This window comes from Microtus pennsylvanicus, chromosome 3, assembly GCF_037038515.1.
Source record: "Microtus pennsylvanicus isolate mMicPen1 chromosome 3, mMicPen1.hap1, whole genome shotgun sequence".
In the NCBI taxonomy this organism is placed as follows: Eukaryota; Metazoa; Chordata; class Mammalia; order Rodentia; family Cricetidae; genus Microtus; species Microtus pennsylvanicus.
This window is the reverse complement of record NC_134581.1, coordinates 42,319,886-42,335,883: the sequence shown is the minus strand read 5'-3', so window position 1 is coordinate 42,335,883 and position 15,998 is coordinate 42,319,886. Positions and strand designations below refer to the sequence as shown.

Genomic DNA, 15,998 nt, shown 5'->3' with positions numbered 1-15,998 from the left:
GGTCAGCTCCTTTCACAGACAGCTCCTCTCCTGACCCAGGCCAAGACACTCTGTCTCCATGAATGACTTACTGAACCAGGATTTTATATTTAGCCAAAGCCTTGCACATAGTTATGCAAAGGTCCAGGGAGTTTCTACTCCTGAGCAAAGCAATCTACCTTAGAGACAGGTGGGTCAGTTCGGCATAGAACAGATAGGCAGAGCCTTTTGAGATTGCCTACATTAGGTTAGCAATGAAAATAAATGACCACAAAGGCCCATAAAACACCACAGAGAGTAACAAGGCTGAAGATATGATTCCCTTTTTCAGGGAACTTTTCTACGTCATGTTTCTGGATCTACTGGGAGCTTACAAGTGGAAATATTGTATTGGGGTACAGAGGGCGGGCACACCTTTAACCACAGCATTAGGGGGTTGAAGAAAGGAAGATTGGGGGATCAAGAGGTTAAGGCAAAAGCTGGGTGATGGTAGTACACACCTTAATCCCAGCACTTGGGAGGCAGAGGCAGGTGGATCTCTGTGAGTTCGAGGCCAGCCTGATCTATAGAGTGAGTTCCAGGACAGCCAGGGCTACACAGAGAAACCTTGTTTTGAAAACCAAACCAAAACAAAAAAGAGTTTAAGGCAAGACTTGGCTACATACCAAGTCTGAGGTTAGCCTGGGCTACTTAAGATCCTGTTTTAAAACAAAGAAAGAAACAAATTACAGGTTGGGGACGTAGCTCAGTAGTAGAGCTGGTCCAGTATGCTTGTGGTCCTAGATTTCAACGTCTAGCATCTAGAAGTAGCTATTTCCTGGTTATGAAGCTGAATCCATTTTTTAAAAAATTTACATATTTTTGTTTTTTGTGTGTGCTTGTGTGTGTGTGCCACAGTATGCTAGCTGGGGTCAGAGGGCACCTTTTGGGACTTGGTTCTCTCTTTCTACCACGTGTGTTTCAGGGACCAAATGCAGGCCATCATGCTTGCTGGCAAGTTTATTTACCCACAGAATTATTTCATCAGCTCCCTGAACTAAAAATTTCGAAAATTATACAGACGAGAAAAAAAATAAGAACATAAAAGTATATAATTCTTTCATATAGACATAATCATCTAATTAGCACCTTGGTAAATATGCTCATTACTACTTGTGTATGCTTATATTTCTAAGTATGTAATTAGGCATGAGATCATATTAAACATAGTTTCACAATTCACTTGTTTCACTAATTTGCTGACACTTAAGTTAGGTCTGCTCTGTGCGTGTGACGAAAAGATTTTTTTAAATAAGCTTGGGGAAAGTTTCCCAAACAAAATCTTAGGGAATCAGATATTCTCACCAATGTTTAGATCACCTGATGTGGATAATTGAATTGAATTTGGGTCACCTACAAGAGTAATACATGTTCTTAGCTGTGGAGCCCTTTCTCTAGCCCTCACCTTGAAAACTCTCTCTCTTCCAAGACAGGTTTCTTTGTGCAGCCCTTGGGTGTCCTGGAACTAGCTCTTGTAGACCAGGCTGGCCTTGAACTCACAGAGATCCACCTGCCTCTGCCTCCGAGTGCTGGGATTAAAGATCTGGGCTACCTACCACTGCTGGCTGCTTTCTCATCTTTTTTTTTTTTTTTTAATTCTTTTTTGAGACAGGGTTTCTCTGTGTAGCTTTGGAGCCTGTCCTGGGACTCGCTCTGTGGACCAGGCTGGCTGCTTTCTCATTTTAGATGGAGTCCAAAATAAAAATAAAATAATAATGATAATAAAAAATAATAATTCTGCAGTGCCTAATTCAACAATGTACAACAATCCATATATTTATGTTTTAAGCCCATATACAAAGCATATAATAATTTGGCCAAGATCTTTTTTGGCTCATTCCCCTCAGAGAGTACATCTTAAATTAACCCAGCTTGGCAGCACCTCTCCCTCCTCCCCCCTCTTTAGACCATTAGCACCTTGGCAGGAGGAGGAACCAGCTGCAATGTTGCCAGGTCTCTTCCCTGACAGATCGCAAGTGCAGATGAATGCTGTGAAATATTAAATGTCAGCACCGAGAAGCCCATTCAAGTATTTATATTATCCTTGGCCAGGAAGTGTCAGAGAAGACTGATGCCTGCAGACGGGAATGCACGCTGCACAGACTCAGTCAGTTTTCTCTGGTCCTGAAATGTGAGATGCCTGTTGACAAAACAACCGAAAATCTATCCGAAAATCTATGGTTCCAGGAAACAAAACTAACCATAGACGAATCATGGTTTCACCCAGAGTATCCCTGTGATTCCAGCAAGCAGGACGTTGAGGGAGGGAATTGCAACAAGTTTGAGGCTAGTCTGTTTCAAAATTAAACAAAAGAAATCTTAATTTCAATTTATGGAAGGGCTTGGGAAAACACCACGAATACACTCCATGTTAATTGGAATATTGGCTGTCTGTTGGGAAAGCTATGAGAAATGACTTATAAGCACGTCACATACTGTATCTCATAGTAAGATCAACCCTGTGAAAGCGATGGAGAGATGGCTCAGGGGTGAAGAGCATTTGCTGTGCAATCGTGAGGACGAGAATGTGAATGTCAGCACCCATAAGACAAGCAAGGCATCCCCGAAAATGCCTATAGGGCAAGTGGAGAAGACAAGATGGCTGGGGCTGGCTAGCCTAGTCAAGGTGTGAGCTCAAGGCTCAGCAGGTCCGGGAAGAGGGGCAGAGGACCTCTGGCTTATAGACGTCCTTATCACCTCTATCTGAGAGGAATGCTGAAGAACTTGAGACAACTGTTTCTTCTTCCTTCCCTTATGGATAAGGGATATAGTATGTGCAAAGTTCTAGGTTCAATCTCGTGTGTGTGTGTGTGTGTGTGTGTGTGTGTATGTGTGTGTGTGTAAAGTTTCCCCACCTTGCTTTTGTGAACTTACTAACACGCTTGGGGTAGATTTCTTTTATCTTAAAAACAAACCAAAATTTTTTCTTTACCATGTGTCCCAGAACTAGATGGAATGTGAAGTTGAACTGTTTAAGCCTCTTCTGTTATGACAGACTAAGACACACCCATTTCTTCGCCTCTCCTGGAAGTTCCTCTGTCTCCAGCTCCTCACCCTGCTGTGATGCTGGGAACCAACCCTGGGACTCAATCACAGTGAGGAAAGTGTTCCACCACTGGGCTGTGTCTAGTATAAACAGCATAGATACACCCTCCCTTCCTTCCTTCCTCTCACTGTTTTTTTTTTCTTCTTCTCTCTTTTGAGACAGGGTCTTTCTGTGTCGCCCTGGCTGGCTGATCTGGAGCGCTGTAGATCAGGCTATCCTCAAACTTGGAGATCCGGCTGCTTCTGCTGGAAATGCAGGGATTAAAGATGTGCACCACCAAGCCTGGACGATACACTATTTTTTTTTCTTGTCTAACCTCTTTGCACTTTTTCTCCAGGCTTCAGTGTTATTTAAAGTCCCAGCCATAACCTTTTGCTTTTATGAAGCAGGATCTCAACATGTAGGCCATGCTGGCTTCAATTTCCCAGGCTTTTGAATGTTAGGATTGTGGACATGCTCCACTAAGGACCGGAACAGGAAAAAAGGTTGCTTTATTTGTAGCTCTTTCTTGTTGCCCACCACTGACGAGGGCGTGTCTGTTAGGACTTGCACAAATAGGTACTTTGTATTTGTTAAAAAGATAAATTATACTATACTACAGACGACTTAATTTAAAATGGTTCATTCCCGACTTTGCTCATACGCAGACGCGGAATCTTTTCCTAGTGTCACGTGGGGTAAATGCGAGTACATAAACTCCATGACTATTTGCTGAGGGGTTGGGAAGACAGAACTCGACGAGTGCCTCAGTTTCCAGTGTGTGAGAGGCTCCCCCAAGGACCCCAGCGTGTAGATCCTTGTTAGGTCTTTCTCTGGTGGAGCCCGGGATTCTACAGTTCATTAGCTCTCAGATGATGGCCCGGTCTGCAGAGCACGCTGACAGGATTACTCAAACTTCCAACTTCTTCCTAACTCTCTCTCTGCTGCTGGAAGTTACATAACTGAACACGTGCTTCAACTGCAATGTCTCCAGATTCCCTTTTTGTTTAACGAGCAGTATTAATCACTGTTTTTCCTGTCTTTCCTGTTTGCTGCGCTAGAGGCTGGATCCCTGGCTTTGCACAGACTAGGGAAGCTCTCTACTACTGAGCCATGAGCCCAGACCCTTGTTAACGAGACTTGGTTCTTACTCTGTAAAGGCTGAAGTTTCCTCAGCCTTGAAATGGGCCAAGAACACCCGGTACCTACCTCCTTAGACTGATTTCAGGACAAACAGGATGATGTTTGTACAAGTGACTAGTAAGCTTTCAAGCACTAGGCAACTGTGTTTACACACAGCTCGTGCGATAATCGACAACTGGAAAAATCAACAGTGCTACTCTTTGTCGTTTTATTATTGTTGTTATATTGAGACAGGGTCTTATACGACCTATTCTATCCTTGAACTCATTACATATGTAGCCAGGGATGCCCCAGTCACTATGAAGCTCTTCGTTAATAAAATGGACATCTCTCTGTCTCCTTCCCAAAGGGACAGCTTCTAGTGCCTTGACTCTTTGAACGTGAAGTTTTCTTTATTTTTACAGTTATGTTTATATCTTTCAAACTGTCACTAAATTCAACCAACTTTCCTTGCAATTAGTTTTACTGTTTGGTTTTTCGAGATAGGGTTTCTCTGTGTAATAGCTCTGGCTGTTCTAGAACCAGCTTTGTAGACCAGGCTAGCCTTGAACTCACAGAATCTACCTGCCTCTGCCTCCTGAGTGCTGGAATTAAAGGTGTTTGCCACCACCACCTGGCCATATGCATTACTTTTAATAAATGAAGTACCCCAAATCTCCTGGGGGTAGAGTACTCAATCTAGTCACTCTCTTTATCTTTTCAGCGGGGACTTAGAACTCTGTGGCCCTAAGAATGCTTCCAGAGACTTAGATGTAATAACAATTTTGGGCTTAATATAAAAATTTTAGGTTTAGATTAGGGGTTTAGCATTTGTTAGCTTGTTAATATAAGCCACTTAATTTCTCTGAATCTGAGTTTCTATAGCATAAGCCAAGAGCATTCACCTACCGCACTGGGCAGCTGTTAGGACAAACAAGATGATGTTTGTGTAAGTGATTAGTAAGCACTCAAGTGTTAGACATTTGTGTTTACATGAACACAATGCTCTAAACGTCTATGGGCAAGTTAATGGCTCCACTTCTTGTAATTTTTTTTGTTTTGTTTTCTGAGACAGGGTCTTGTATGTGTCAGGTTGGCCTTGAACTGCAAGGCTAAACCTGAAGTCTTGCTCCCCTTCCTCCACTTCCTCATCCCCCGCCCTCCCCCCAAACTACATGTAGAAGTCAGAGGGCAATTTTGTGGAGTTGGTTGGCTCCTTCTACCTGTATCTGGCTTCCAGAATTTATACTCAAGGTTATCAATCTCGTTGGCAAATGTTTTACCCTCTAAGCCATCCTGCTGGCCCCATTTATTTACTGAGACATGGCCTCTTGTGTCCTAGACTGGCCCTGAACTTCTGATTTCCTTGTTCATCTTCCAAGCTCTGGGCCTACAGGTCTGTGCCACAGTTTATATGTTATGGGGACTGAATCCATAGCTCCCTGATGCTAGGCAAGCATTCTACCAACTGGGCTAAATTCTCGGCTTTGTCATTCATCTGTCCGATCAAAGCCTCCTACGTGTCCAGCCCGATGGTAGCTCCTGAAGATGGACTCTCACTGAGCTCTCATTCTAGCAGGCACGGACCCGAGTTACACTGGCACTGCAGTGTGCAGGAGAACACCACGCAGGAGGTGGAGGTAGCTCAAGCCAACACTTACCGGTTGTGTAAACTGAAGTCTAGCAAAAAAAACTTTAAAGTCATTCCTCTAGCAGTCAAATTCATGGAAAGTAGAAATAAGAACGGTGGCTTCCAGGACGTGGGAAGAGGGGGAAACGTGGCGCCAGTGTTCATATACTAGACACAGAATTCCAAACGGAGAAGATGTAAAAGTCGAGAGACTGTAGTGGAGATGGCTGCACTACAGTGGCTAAAATGGCAAATTTTATGTTGTCTGTGTTTCACTGTGATTGTAAGGAAGGAAAGCAAAGACAACCCAGCCAACCTTTGTATTTGTACTCACGAAGGAGCTATATCCAGATGGTTGATGCTAAATCCCGAAGAGGCAAAGCCTCCTAGTGTCGTGGATATGGTGAGGAATGCAACAGCCAAAGAATAGTCACAGCCTATAAATCCAGCGGCGACCAGGAAAACTGCAGGGCCAACCATTCCTGGAGTTCCAAAGTCGAAGGAGAAAAGGAAGCACCATTATTGCATTCAGTCTCTTTAAAACTGCAGAAGCCTGAACTGGATCGTGCTGCCACCTACTGTAGAAACACGGAACTGCCTGGAAGACCAAAGGGCTTCATTCCTTTCCTCGCTGGAAAGCCTCCCAGGAAACGTGGACTCTTAACTCACACAACCAGAAAAGGAAATCCCCTCCACCCCGCAGCGCTATTCAATCTGCACCTGATAAAGGCTCAGTCAACCTCTACAGAGCTGAGAGTTAAGGAGAAAAAGACTGAACAATCCCAGCTCTCAGGATGAGCTAGTTCCAGGACAGGCTCCAAAGCTACAGAGAAAGCCTGTCTCGAAAAACAACAACAACAACAACAACAACAACAAAAAACCCATCCAACCAAACAAAAATTGAACGATAGGGTTGAAAGGAGAAGCAAGAGCTGATACAAAATGTGATAAAATTAACATTATCACAGTAGATAAATACACAGTGAACTCTAGAGAGATGGGTCAGTCACTAAGAGTGCTTTCTGCTCTTACAGAGGATCCGAGTTTGGTTCCTAGCACTCATGTTGGGTGGCTTACAACCATCTGTAAGCATGTACACACACACACACACACACACACACACACACACACACACAGGCACACAGACACAAAACAAGTCTTAGAAAAATAATAAACGCTGTTGGATGAAGTTAGAAATGTGATCTGTTTTGGTTCTAAGAACTGATAACAAGACGCATATGCACTCCACAGGGCAGTCTTGGTTGGGGGAGACAGACTGAGTGCAAAGGCAATTATTTCATTTACAGATGTGCGGTCTAAGTCAGAGCAGTACTGAATGGGAGAGCATCTTCCATAGTGGGTGCCCAGCAGGTGTTTGCAGAATTTACCTAGAATGGGTCCTTTCACAGTATAATTTTTTGTTTGTTTTTTGTTTGTTTGAGAGAGGGTTTCTCTGTAGCTTTGGCTGTCCTGGAACTCAATCTGTAGACCAGGCTGGGCTAGAACTCACAAAGATCCACCTGCCTCTGCCTCCTGAGTGCTGGGATTAAAGGCGTGTGTCATCACTGCCTGGCTTCACAGTATGTATAATTTTTAAGAAAGATTTATTTTATGTGTATGTGTGATTTACTTGCATGTATGTCTGTGCACCATGTGTATGTCTAGTAGGGTTTGCATGTATGTCTGTGCACCATATATGTGTCTAGTATGGCTTGCATGTATGTCTGTGCACCATGTGTGTGTCTAGTATGGCTTGCATGTATGTCTGTGCACCATGTGTGTGTCTATCAGGGTTTGCATGTATGTCTGTGCACCATATATGTGTCTAGTACAGCTTGCATGTATGTCTGTGCACCACGTGTGTGTCTGGTATGGGTGGGGCTAGAAGAAGACACTGGATCTTTTGGAACTGAAGTTGCAGAGAGTTGTGAGCCACATGTGGGTGCTGAGAACCAAATCAGTGTCCTCTGGAGGAGCAGATCTCCAGCTCCCAAATTTACATTTATTTATTTAGAAAGGATCTTGATGTAGTTCTGACCTGCAATTTAGTATATAGACCAGGCTGGCCTTAAACTCACAGAGATCTATCTGCCTGCCTCTGCCTCCTGAGTGTTGGGATTAAAGGTGTGTACTGCCATTCCCAGACCCAATTTACGCAAAGCATGTTACTTTTATGTATGTTGTGTGCATTCTCTGGTCCCTGCAGAGGCCAGGAGAGGGTGGTAGATGCCTTGCAGGTGGACTTACAGGCAGTTGTGGCTGTGGGAACCAGGGTCCATAAGTGAACAAGATAGAGGATTATTCTTTTCTGCTGCCTTGGCTTACTGTGACACGAAGAGACACACATTCTTGCTCTACATTCCTGCTCTGGGCACAAGCCCTCACGCCTCTGGAACTTCCGGAGTGATTGACATTGTCTTTTGTTGCTAGTAATATGACTGGTGACGTTGGGACCAGTGGCCCTAGACAGTATGTTTTTCCCAGTATTTGAGACAGGGTCTCAGGTAGCCCAAGCTGCCCTTAGACCAGTCATGTATTAGAGGACGACCTCAAACCCCTGATTCTGCTGGCTCTACTTCCCAAGTCCCAGGATGGTAGAGATGTACCATCAGGCCTGGTTCTCAAGGTCTTTTCCTTTTTGAGATGAAATCTTATTATGTTACCCAGTCTGGCTTCAAACTCTTGTCCTCAAATGATCCTCTGGCCTCAGCCTCCCCAGTAGCTGGGACTGGCTTTCAACAAGACCAAGGTACCAGTATCTTTGGCAGAGATGAGGGTCAATCTGAAGGATCATGATGGCCACTGATTTATTCGATCATGCTGGCATAATGAAGCCTCCACAGAAACTCAAAAAAAGACAAGGTTTGGGCTGGGCATGGTGGTCCAGCTCTTGACAGTTGGAATTGGAAGTTGTGAATTTTGAAGCCAGACCCAGGTACCACAGCATCGAGAATTTGCTTTAGAAACAGGCTACTGACCAAGTAAGCACACCTGTAATCCCAGCACTCAGGATGGCGAAGCAGGGGGACTGCTTTGAGTTCCAGAGGGCCTGGAATTAGCCTGACCACACAGTTAGATTCTGTGTCAACAACAAAGAGACCAATAACCAACTAACAACAAAACAAACCAAAGGACAAGGATGCGCTTCAGAGGAGCTTCTAGGCAGCAGAACGCCAGTGGAGATCCCGGGTGGTGGTGGTGGTGGCACCTAGGCAGCCCTTCCCATACACCTTTCCTTGAGGATTTTCCTATCTGGCTGTTCATCCATATTGTCCCTTATAGTACCTTTGATAATGAGTAAGCAAACATCTGTCTGTCTTCCACGTAAAGTAATCAAACCCCGATTTAGTCAGTTAAAAGTGTAGGTCACAGTCCAGTTCTTGTGACTAACCTCTAAAGTGGAGGAGGGCAGTCTTGGGAGACTCAGCCCTTACACTCAGCTTGTGTGCCGAAAAACGGGATGTGTGTGGGGAAACCTCACATCTTAGTGAGGGTTTTGGGGTGTTATGGGTATAACTAGGAGGCAAAATAAAACTTGATTCATCTTACTTACCCACGAGGGTAAAAATTCTCCGAACACTTATAGTTGAAAAATTCCACTTGACCCTTAAATAATCAGCGGCTTGGCCACAGGGAATCATGCAGAGCCAACAGCCAAAATAAGGCAACGCGGATAAGATCCCATTCTGGAAGGGGCAAAGAGATATGGGATTAAACACGGTAGGACACACGAGTCACAGATAGCCCTGGGTATCTGAAAATGGCGGACATACAGTGGCGGAGCAAGGTGTTGATAATATTCTGATATCACAGAAAGTACGTTTGGCAGGGATCTTGGGACTCAATTTACCCATCCCTGTGCCAACCGGTCTCACGGGGAAACAGTACTGTCTGCTCCGGGTCATCGAGAATGCTACTTGGAATTTGGAAAGTCTTCTGATCAGCCTGCATTGCTTCCCACAGAACAAGTTGTTTTTATTTCTTGCCTCCACCTCCTGAGTGTGCACCCATCCCCAACCCAAGCACAGTTTCAGTCTCCAAAAAAATTTATTTAAAATCTTTTTTATTACAAAATCAAATGTATAGTTTAATAAAGTGGAGGTCTGAGAGTCATTTATGCCAAGTAGAGCATCATCAGCTACCCAGAAGCCCTGTCTCAACTCTACCTCTTCCTGTAAGCCAGCACCACCCAGTCACAGTTACAAACACTCACCTCCAGTTACCATCCCAAATATGTGTGTGTCCCTAGACACCTTCATTTGGTACTGGCTAAACTAGAATGCAGCCTTCAGTTATTTAAGAAATGCTCATGTCTTTTTTTAAATCTATGTTTCTTTTCAATGATTTTGCATCATCCTAGGCTGCAAATGGAGTTCAAAGCAATCCTGGGCTCGAAGGAAAAAGTTAGAAAGCAATAATACAGGAAAAAAACAATAAAAAAAAAGGGGGGAAATGAAAACTCAGGATAATCAATGAAACTAAACACATGTAAAAAAAAAGCTTAAAACAAAGCACAGAGGCACTTTAAAGTTCTTTTTTTCTTTATTCTGTTTTGAAAGACTGTGTAGCCTTGGCTGTCCTAGCTCTGTAGACCAGGCTGGCCCCCAACTCATAGAGATCCTCCTGCTTCTGCCTCTCCGGTGCTACAATTGCCACAAGTAGGTGCTTTAAAATACAATTTGACATCTAAGTGTCCCAAAACAAACTCTACTGTAAGCAAAGGGCATCACACGAGTCTCAAGGATATTTGAACTGGGTTTCTATGTAACTACAGAGTTACTAGGAGTCTCACGAATGTTTGAACTGGGTTTCTATGTAACTACAGAGTTACTAGGAACCCTATTCCCATCCAATGAGATAGGGCCTCACTTCCTACAGCTAGGCTAGAACTCACTCTGTCGTCCAGGCTGGGATTAATTTATGGCAATCTTCCTGCCTCAGCCTCCCGAGTGCTGCTAGTCTCAATTCTCATAAAACATGTTTTAAAGATTTAATTTTTCGGAGGGCAATACTGGGGACTGAACCCAAGGTCTCATTCACGCTGCACAGGCAAGCATGCTACCACTGAATTATACGTCCACGCTGAGTCTACATCTCTAACGCCTGCAGGGACAAAACTGTTGGGTTCACTTTTCCATGGTGACTGCCTTATATTCCCCATGGCAGTGCATGAAGATTCCAATTTGTCCAGATCCTCACCAAGACCTTTGTGGCTTCCGTGTAGCTCCATGTGGCTCAAGCTGGCCTGGATCCCTAGGTCCCCTCGTGCTTTAGTTTCCCCCGTGCTCCGGTTACAGGAATGTGCTACCACGCTGGCTAGTAATGCTACTTCTTAGAAAGAAACTTTGAAGAATGGTGGGACCTTCTGCTCTTTATATTATTCTTTTTGTTTGTTTTTTGAGACAGAATTTCTCTGTGTAGCTTTGGAGCCTATCTTGGAACTAGCCCTTATAGACCAGGCTGACCTCGAACTCACAGAGATCCGCCTGCCTCTGCCTCCCAAGTGTTGGGATTAAAGGCGTGTGTCACTACCGCCTGGCCTTTCTTATACTATTCTTTATAAGGTTAATTACGTCTCCTTTGGAATTTCTACTGCTGAGACTTTCTGTGCTCCTTTGATATCTCTGGCCTCTTTTTTCTCAAATTAAAAATTTTAAGCTCTGTGTGTGTGTGTGTGCTTGTATGTGTGTGTGTGTGTGTGTGTGTGCGTGTGTGTGTGTGCTCACACGGGAAATGCACATGTGCCACGGTGAGGGAGCAATTAGTGGATGATTTGCAGGGATTGGTTCTCTCTTTCCAGGGAGCAGATTCAGGTTGTCAATAAAGCTATCTTTCCGGCCTTTCATAGTCGGGTGATGGTGGTCCATGCCTTTAATTCCAGCACTTGGGAGGCAGAGGTAGGAGGATCTCTGTGAAAAGTGAGTTCCAGGAAAGCCAAGGCTATTACACAAAGAAACACTGTCTCAAAAAACCACACACCACAAAACAAAACAAAACTAATGGTTTGTTTATTTTGTGTGCACATGCATGTGTATGCGTCACAGTGCACAGGGCAGAGGACACGTTTTGTGGTCGGTTCTTTTCTACCATGTGGGTCTGGAGACTGAAGTCGGGTTCTCAGGCCTCCTGCAGAGGTGCCCCTGTCTGCTGAGCACGTTCCCTCACTTAAACTCTGTTTGTTGGGACCTTTGTGCTTATACATTAAGGATTTTAGATTTTCTTCCCCTTTGAAGGAAAACACCACAAAGCTTCCTTATAAGTTATGCTTTTTTATGTTTCTCGGTCTCTCCAAAGACAAGGTTTTCTGTTTCTCCCTAACTGAAGACCCCACAGAAATGGGCATCTTCAGGAAGGGTCATGTTTACTCCTGGGGCTGGAGAAATGGCTCAGCAGTTACGAGGATGTTGCAGTTTGGTACCTAGCACCCATGTCAGGGTGGATCACAGCCTCCTTAACTCCAGCTCCAGGGGGATTAGGTATCTTTGGCCTTCGGGGCATCTGTACGAAAGCACATATGACCCAACCCCCAGACACATAATTGGAAATAAAATAAGTATTAAAAATAAATGAAGTATACTTCAGACTATACAGACTGTGTAGCACCCCTTGCCCAAGACCCTTGTTCCTCCCCATCTGACCTCACCATTTCCATTTACTATGACGGCTGTCAGGTATCTGGGTTGCCATCTGCTTTCCAGACATGATACTAGGCACTAAAAGGACTTTTATAGGGAAAGGAATTCAAGGCAAAAGGTGCCATGAACTATGACCTGGAGGATACCCAGAGGCAGGCTGCATGCTTGCCATGTCTAGATGAAAATATTAAAATAAAGTTTAGAAGATTTGGGGGCTGGAGAGTTGGCTCAGAGGTTAAGGGCACTGACTGCTCTTTCAGAGGACATGAGTTCAATTCCACATGGTGGCTCACAACCACCTATAACGAGATCTGGCGCCCTCTTCTGGCCTGCAGACATATATGCTGGCAGCACATTGTATACATAATAAATTAATAAATCTTTAAAAAAATAAATAAAAAGCTGGGCGGTGGTGGCTCACGCCTTTAATCCCAGCACTCGGGAGGCAGAGGCAGGCGAATCTCTGTGAGTTTGAGACCAGCCTGGTCTACAAGAGCTAGTTCCAGGACAGGCTCCAAAACCACAGAGAAACCCTGTCTCGAAAAACCAAAATAAATAAACAAATAAATAAATAAAAGATATAAACACACTGAAAAAAAGGAAAAACAGCAGAATCAAACAAAACAAAAAACTAAAAAACCACAAAAACCAAAATAAATAAATAAATAAATAAAACCAGCGTCAGTGTGATGGCACATACCTGTAAACGCCATGCTCAGGATGGAACCAGAACAGGCAGTCTAAAGCTACTTTCACGGTTTGAGGCTAGCCTGGGCTATACAGCAAGACCTTGTCTCGAAAATCCAAACAAAACAGTATCTCTCTTTCCAGAAAAGGGCCATTTTATATAGCTGTATAATTATAGCTCCTCTAAAATAGAGAGTGAGAATAAGTGGGTAGACATGCCTGTGTACTCACACACACACATAGACATTCAGAGACAGATAGACAGACAGACAGACAGGCAGACAGATGGATGGCTAGATAGATGATAGACGGACGGACAGACAGATGGATGGATGGGTAGATGGATGGATGGATGGGTAGATGGATGGATGGATGGGTAGATGGATGGATGGATGGGTAGATGGATGGATGGATGGGTAGATGGATGGATGGGTAGATGGATGGATGGATGGGTAGATGGATGATGGATGGGTAGATGGATGGATGGATGGATAGATAGGTAGGTAGATGGATGGATGGATAGATAGATAGATAGGTAGATAGATGGATGGATAGATAGAAAGATGAATGGATGTATGTACGGGAGTGCAGCAGAATACAAAAGATAGGTGTCTTACTTAGGGTTACCACTGCTGTGATGAAATACCATGAACAAAAGCAACCTGGGAGGAGTAGGCTTCCTTGGTTACCTATCACAGTCCACTGAGAGAGGCCAAGGCAGGAAATCAAACCCAGTGGGAACCTGCAGGCTGGAGCTGATGCAGAGGCCACGGAGGAGTGCTGCTTATTGACTTGCTCCCCATGGTTTGTTCAGCTGGCTTTCTTACACAACCCAGGACCACCAGCCCAGGGGTAGTATCACCCACAATGGCTGGGTCCTCTCGGATCAATCACTAAGAACATGCATGGCAGCCTACCTATGGCCTGCTCTTCAAGGAGGCGTTCTCTCAGCTGAGGGTATCACCTCTCAAATGCTTTAGCTTGTGTCGACTGGACATACGAACCAGCCGGCAGAGAAGGAGACGACTGGATTTCATTTGGGTGAAAAGGAACTGAGCATGAGGTTCTGAAAACACATTCTCTACACAGGAAGCAGATGATTATTTCCTCTTACCTCTTGAACATTGAACCTTAGGATTTCTTTCATATATGTAGGCAACAATGTCAGTAAAGTATAGAAGGTCCAGTTGTAAGAAAAATGCGCTACGACAATTGCCCAAAGTGGCAGTGACTTCAAGATGGACGCCCACGGCACTGCCTTCTGGGAAGAAAGCTGAAGGAGACAGGCTGAATTAGGAGACTGCAGCTGTGTGGACTCTTAACCACCCACCATCTTAGCTAAAACTCAGCCCAGAACACGGGTCACCAACTTTAGTAGTATTCTAGGTCATAAAATCAATTCCTCTGAAACGCTAATAGCAAAATAATGAACAAATTTTAGTTGTTTCATTCAAAATATCAACTAGAGAACCTATGACTGCGGTTGGAGGGAAACATAAACAGTGGAGTTAAAACTGTCACGAAAGCTGCACGTGCCAGTGCCGCTATAAACACGAATGCTTCCGTGGAAGTGAGAACAGAGCCGCCGTCACACGTGACGTATGGAGGCTGACGCAGGGAAACGTAGTGGAACCGGAAGTTCTTGTTAGAGTCTGTATCTCACTATCCAGTCTTTGTTACACTGAAAAGATCCGCAAGAATGGCGCAAAGTGGGTGTGGCGCCGCACACTGGAGCCTCAGCTCGGCAGGAGCTTTCCGCAGGAGGGTGACTTGAGCTTGGAGTCGAGGCTAGCCTGGGCAATATCACCGTCTCAGGGAGGAACACAGGGACAAAGGGTGAAAACCAGGTGAGGGCTTTAGGTGCAGCCGCGTGGAGACGTGACCTTCAGAGCAGGGGTACTGGAGGTCAAGCACCAGGTCAAAGGCAGCCTTGTGAGAAGGTTGGACAAAAGGTTTAAGATGGAACACTTCTCTTGCAGAGGACCTGAGTCTGATCTCTAGCATCCACACTGGGTAGCTCACACTCTTCTTTAACTCCAGGGGACCTGACACCTCTTGCCTCCGAGGGCAATGGCACTCTCATGTACATATTGACACACAAATAAACATAATATAAAAATAAATCTTAGAGACATGAGAATTTCTATTTATGTTCATTTTTTTTCTGAAACAGATGTTAAATTAATAATATATTTGTATGTGTGTTTGTTTTTTTCAGAAGTTTCTCTGTGTAACAGTCTGGCTGTCCCGGAACTCACCAGACCAGGCTGGCCTCTGCCTCCCAAGTGCTGTGATTAATGGCGTGTGCCACCACTATCCAGCTTTAAATGATTAGGATTTAATAAATGGGCTGGCCCCAGAGTATGCTGGATAGTCACATAAGGAAGAATCCCCCAATTCGAGGGCATTAATAATGGCGTCCTCTGGGTCTGTCTGTCCTCAGTGTCTATCTGTCTACGCGGAGGGACTCACAGATGCTCCACCACTAAGCCATGCCCTGAGTTCCGAGAAGAAATTAGTTTTAGACATTTTTTCAGACAGTATTTTAGGTATTTATTTCATTTGCTCACCGTAATTTGCTTAAGACATATGCAACAAAAAGATCTATTTCAAAGATTATCTTAATTTTTAACATGTGCCAAAGTGCATACCTGGTTTTTCAATGATGACACAATGTATTCTTTTTCATAATGGGAGATTGTCTTGTGAGTTTCTGGTGTATCACTAACTAACCACATCCACAAAATAAACCATACGATTCCAATTACACCTTAAAATAGAAAGAAGACAGTTAAATAACATTTGAATGTGTCAGCATTTTGTTCACATCTTAAGAAGGATATATACCTATAAATGTAATATAAAATTAGACTTAGCAGCC

At 44.2% G+C, this 15,998-nt stretch overlaps 1 protein-coding gene across 1 annotated transcript in view; it reads right to left on the bottom strand.

The window, feature by feature from the left end:
- Slc17a5 (solute carrier family 17 member 5) overlaps nucleotides 1-15,998 on the bottom strand; it is a 40,365-nt gene that overhangs the window by 2,971 nt on the left and 21,396 nt on the right. Inside the window, exons 6-9 of the mRNA XM_075965139.1 lie at nucleotides 15,769-15,887; nucleotides 14,232-14,390; nucleotides 9,349-9,481; nucleotides 6,130-6,277 (exon numbers count right to left, since the gene is read on the bottom strand). Of these exons, the coding sequence (XP_075821254.1) occupies nucleotides 6,130-6,277; nucleotides 9,349-9,481; nucleotides 14,232-14,390; nucleotides 15,769-15,887 (559 nt within the window). The remainder of the gene's footprint in view (nucleotides 1-6,129; nucleotides 6,278-9,348; nucleotides 9,482-14,231; nucleotides 14,391-15,768; nucleotides 15,888-15,998) is intronic.